This window comes from Chelmon rostratus, chromosome 18 (genome assembly GCF_017976325.1).
Source record: "Chelmon rostratus isolate fCheRos1 chromosome 18, fCheRos1.pri, whole genome shotgun sequence".
NCBI lineage: Eukaryota > Metazoa > Chordata > Actinopteri > Chaetodontiformes > Chaetodontidae > Chelmon > Chelmon rostratus.
In genome coordinates, this window is record NC_055675.1 from 21,381,190 (window position 1) to 21,386,160 (window position 4,971).

General features: G+C 45.4%; 1 protein-coding gene across 1 annotated transcript; it reads left to right on the top strand.

The window, feature by feature from the left end:
- Window positions 1-367: 367 nt before the first annotated feature.
- Window positions 368-1,786, top strand: LOC121622446 (bifunctional protein GlmU-like). The gene is made up of 2 exons (XM_041959403.1): window positions 368-634; window positions 1,319-1,786. Exons 1-2 carry the CDS (start codon window positions 368-370, stop codon window positions 1,574-1,576), a joined length of 525 nt encoding a protein of 174 aa, XP_041815337.1. The 3' UTR covers window positions 1,577-1,786.
- The last annotated feature ends 3,185 nt before the right edge of the window (window positions 1,787-4,971 follow it).

The following is a 4,971-nucleotide window of genomic DNA, read 5'->3' on the forward strand; positions in this document are numbered from 1 at the left end:
GCGATCAAACGTCGAGAACGAGCATTTACTGTCACTGTGTTGTAGCTCCACACAAACATCTCACTGCTGCGTTCAAACTATAAGGTCTGTAAAGGCACCCGACCAATCAAAGCTCGCTGTGTTTCACGACCTGCGTGATGACATCAGGGAATGTAAACAGCGTCTGAGGTAGCGTGGAGCAAACTGACCTTTCCTCTCTTTCGCAGCTCCACCTCGATGTCTCACCAACATCACTCCTCTTTCCCCTCGCCACAGTTTACAAAACAGTCTCGACTCAAGGTCAACTCGCTTGCTCTCGTGCTTTGGGCCGTATCACATGATCTTCCTCAGCTGATGAGGTTTGCAGTAGATAGACAGTTTCGTCATGATGGAGCAAACCCACCTGCTGATCAGGATCAGGTGTTGTCATCAAGAGGTGAAAAACGACATCTTTTCCTTCCAGAGTTCAGCAGGAGGAGGATTGTCCCTGCGGGTCCATGCGGTCCGGTTCAGTCCGGGTCAGGAGCTGCTGGGATCTCTGCAGGCGTTCGTGGAGGAGAGGGGACTCCGAGCGCCATTCATCATCACCTGCGTGGGCAGCGTCACCAAGGCCTCACTCCGACTGGCCAACGCCACGGCAACAAATACAAACGAGGTACCTGGCAGCAGCGTGAAGGCCTGACGTTCATTTCTGGGGTCCAGATTCATTCTGGTTCTGGTTCTTTGTTACAGGCTCTCTGTGTTTTCATTCTTTGTTTGGCACCTTTTAAATGTCCCACCTGCATGAGATCCTGATCTCAACTCGCACTGATCATTTTTTTCACGTATAAAGCTGACAGGAAGCCAAAATACAAAAAAAATGACACAAGTGCCAATAAAAATGTACGAATCTTGAGTGAAAATCCCTCAAAATTTTATTCTAGAACAAATCAAGGTTGAATAAAATATATTATTTCGCTAGACACAAATACAGCAAAAAAAATTCTGTCTTTTTTATCCCAGTTCATTTTCGATTTAAAGAGTAAATGTGTGGTATTGTGATTGTAAAAAGACATAAATGAGATACAGCGTTAAACCCCCACATCTGTACCTTTAACTGGTTTTCTCAGCTTGTCTCTACATGATGTATAAATGAATGTATGTTTGGGGAGAATCAATATGGAAGTAACACGGGATGAAGTCTGGTATGTCCGACTGCGTCATCACGTATGTACACACATGAAAATGAGTTTCTGTCAGTCAGACTCCAGGACCTGGTCAGGGAGGCAGTGGACAGGATGTGGGCGTGGAAACAGGACAGTGTGGTCATCCATGTCAGCTTGTCACGATGTTCCCTCAGGTGATCCACCTCAGCGGGAGGTTCGAGATCGTCTCCCTGGTCGGTACACTCAACCCGGACGCCCACCTCCACATCTGCCTGTCGGACGTCGAGGGCCGGACGGTCGGCGGTCATGTGCTGGGAGGTCTGGAGGTGTTCACCACGGCCGAGGTGGTCGTCGGCGAGGCGGTCGACTTGCATTTCACCAGAGAGATGGACGAGCGGACGGGATTCCCTGAACTCGTGGTTAAACCGCGCTCACACAGTGAAGATAACTGAAAAATGTGACCGTTAAAGGAGTTAAAATACGTATCGATAGAAACGCGTGGTGATTAAAACACGTAGTGCGACTCAGATTATTAAAAACATCCAGCGTCTCTTCAGAACGTCTTCAAGGGATGCAGCTTCTTAAACACACACACACACACACAGTTATCCAGAGCTTCAGCAGCCAATAGCAGCAGCCCTGCAGGGGGTGCAGCTTTCTGCTAATAGATGTTAAACTGGGCTGCGGCCTTTCAGAGCCTCTGACCCCCCTGGTTGTGACAAGACAAAGCGAGAACCCCCCCCCCCCCTCCCCATGGATTAGCCATGACCTCGACTCGGTCACGGCCGCCGCCGCGAAGAAAGGAAGGGCTCCGCTGCCGTGTGGCGGGCGGGTCGGAGGGAGGGAGGGGAGAGGGGAGTGGTAGCAGCCTTTTGATGGAATCCGTTTCTTGCAGTTTAATTGGACCTCAGGCTGATTGATGCCAGCCTGGCTGACATGTTTCTTCATTACCATGAACACACACACTCATTTATTTTGACTGAATCACACCGCACACACCGTCCACCAACAAACGCTCACTAGAGAACCAAATGTGGATTAATCCACCGCTGAAAATAGTCCCAACAAATGCAGTAATACAGAAAGAGAGCAGGGGTACGCCGAACTGAACTCAGGATGTGACATAATGAATCTATGCTTGGTCAAATATTCATGAAAAGGAAGAACAAAACAAATGTCTGTTCATCTTTTTTCAACAAACAACTGTTATGAATGTGCCAGAGCATCAGAATCTCTTCAGATTTCTGAGTGAGCAGCTGTAAAACAAAGCATCCAAACATCCTAAAGTCTTGAACGCTGGATCTTCCTCAAAGACAAACACACCGCTAAGGAGAACTTTAAAAACATTACCAGCCTGTAACTGCGTTCTCATGCAGCAGTCGTTCTCACACAAACCTAATGCGCGTTTTTATCACAACAACCGACTGAAGGCCATCAGACATTTTTCTGTTGGTTTCACACAGATCTGATGCTCTCGTCTCCTCGGTGACGTTAAACTCTCGTGCTTCATGTCTGTCCTCAAACCAAAACGACAACGACACATATGACCGTTGGAGAGTAGCAGCGACAGGCGCACACACTCACAGAACTGGAATTACATCCAATAACTATTTAAGAGTTTGGTCAGGTTTGGCACCAAAAAGCTCATGGTTTGGGTTCAAATAGATACATTTGTTACATAACTCAAGTTACTTACGTAACTGACCTTACGTACGTGATGGAAATGAACTTATATAACTTACATTTAAGTAAATAATTGAACTTATGACTTTCAGTTTTACACGATCCATCGTGCCCATACACGTCCTCCATACACAGACTTTGTGGCTCTTCATGTGACATCACCTGACTTCCTCCTTTGTTCCCGTCATAACTAAAGCGGCCACTAGAGGTCGCAGCCTAACAATAAACGTAAATACGTAACCAGTACGTCTGTTTTTTTGGGTACGATGGTCTGTTTAAGTCTGTTTCCATTGCACATTGATGCATTTTGTTTTGTTTTGACTTCAGCGAAGCACAAAAAGTTTTGTGTGATAGTTGGACTTATTTTTTTTGACATTTACGTTTTTTTTACATAATTTTTTTCTGAAATTTCTCAGATTTTTTAGTGCACAAATGTAATAAGCATTCATAGCATTAATTCATATTCCTGAATGTGGAATGTGATGGATTATATCTGCAGAAAGTTTCAGTCTCGGCAAGTTGATTTTCAGAGAAATAACTGAAAGGACGGTTTATAAAATACTCAGCAGGATATTAAAGAACAATTTGTTGTCAATTGATATAAAATGCAAAACCCGCCGGTCCAGTCCCGGTCTGGACGGAGACCCTGAAAGTGTCTCCCACAGCACAGCGACACTTCAGCGGGCAGCCGGCCTGCCGCCACATTAAAGCGGAGCAACAAAGCGTCCCCGCTGCAGCTTTGTGCTTTTGTTTTGCTGTGTTGACGCAGCATGGTGGCCGAAAAAGCGTTGGTGGTCTGCCCCAGTGCCCCCTGGGGGGCAGTTTTACGCATCCAACTAAAGCAGCTCAGTTCTCTTCCCTGACAAATTGAAAGCGATGCAGCAGCCCAAAGCGGATGTTCTGGATTTGAAATCTAGCTTTTGATCTAAAGACCGTTCTCAATTCTCATCTTTTTCTCGTTCTTTAAACGGCATCGTCATGCAGCAGAGATTATTAAACATGCTGCTGTTGTTTTTCCTATATGCTTACGTGCACTTGTTACATCTCCACAGAAAAAAACGGTTGTTATCCTTGTTTGAAATGTCTGCGAATAACTAGCTAGTGGTCGTGCTTGTTGTTTATTAATGCTGCAGCAGTGTTTGCTGTTGGCGTCCTGCTGTGAGGCACCAATTACATTTTACTGGGAGACTCTTGCTCAAAGACTTGACTTTAATCTCTGCACAGCTCTAATGTTCAGGACTGCTATGGCTGCCAGCTCGTATATCTTTGACATGGACAAAAACAAAGTTGTTGATTTGTTTTTAAATAATCTGAAACCTGAATGCCACCAGAAATATTTCTCTTTGAAATTTGGGCAGTTTAGGCAAACTAGGCTTTATCTCCTCCAGGTTAAATTTCGGGTTTTACGTCTCAATTTTAGCTACATGAGGAGTTTGTGTTCATACCGGAGCTCACATCAGGTCACATCAAGGTACCAAACTTGATTTTTAGGACTACTGAAGACACACTGAGGCCAGGACGTGCTGACTGAAGTGCAGCAATCGACAACTAGTGACTGCAGGAGCTCTTTTAAAGTGATTTTACGCTGCACGAATGGCCGCAGTCACAGTGGAAGCAGCCTGGAAACTGTCATGAGTGAGTCTTTCTGTTCATTTTGCATTGAGAAAAACTGGAAATGTATGCCTCTAACTTCCAGATCTTTTGTTCTCTTTACAGCAGCCCCAGTTAAAATGGCCAGATGAAGGTCATAGTGAAAGCGTTTTAGCATTCACAAATCAGGGGACGCGCAGGTACATGTGTCGTCCACATGTGGCCTTCCTCAAGCATTTTATAAATCAGCCACACAGGCAATTATGAAGCTTCAAAAATTGGCTTTGTGTTCAGCCTGAAAAGACCTTCAAGCTATTAAATATTCAGAGAAACGTGTGAGGACGTGGCCGTGCAGTTCTCAGTGGCAGCTTCAACTCTGTTGGTAAAAAGCTAATGCCAAGATCAGACTGCCATGTCTTTGAAGCTGGACACTACGTCATATCGTGGCCTCTTATATTCCTGCTTTGACTTGGAGACAGACTCAGGTGAGTCAGGTGTTGGCACTCGGCGGGACCTCCAGAATGTTTCATCCAACAATCTCTGTAATTTGCCAAAACTGACAATCTGACATTCA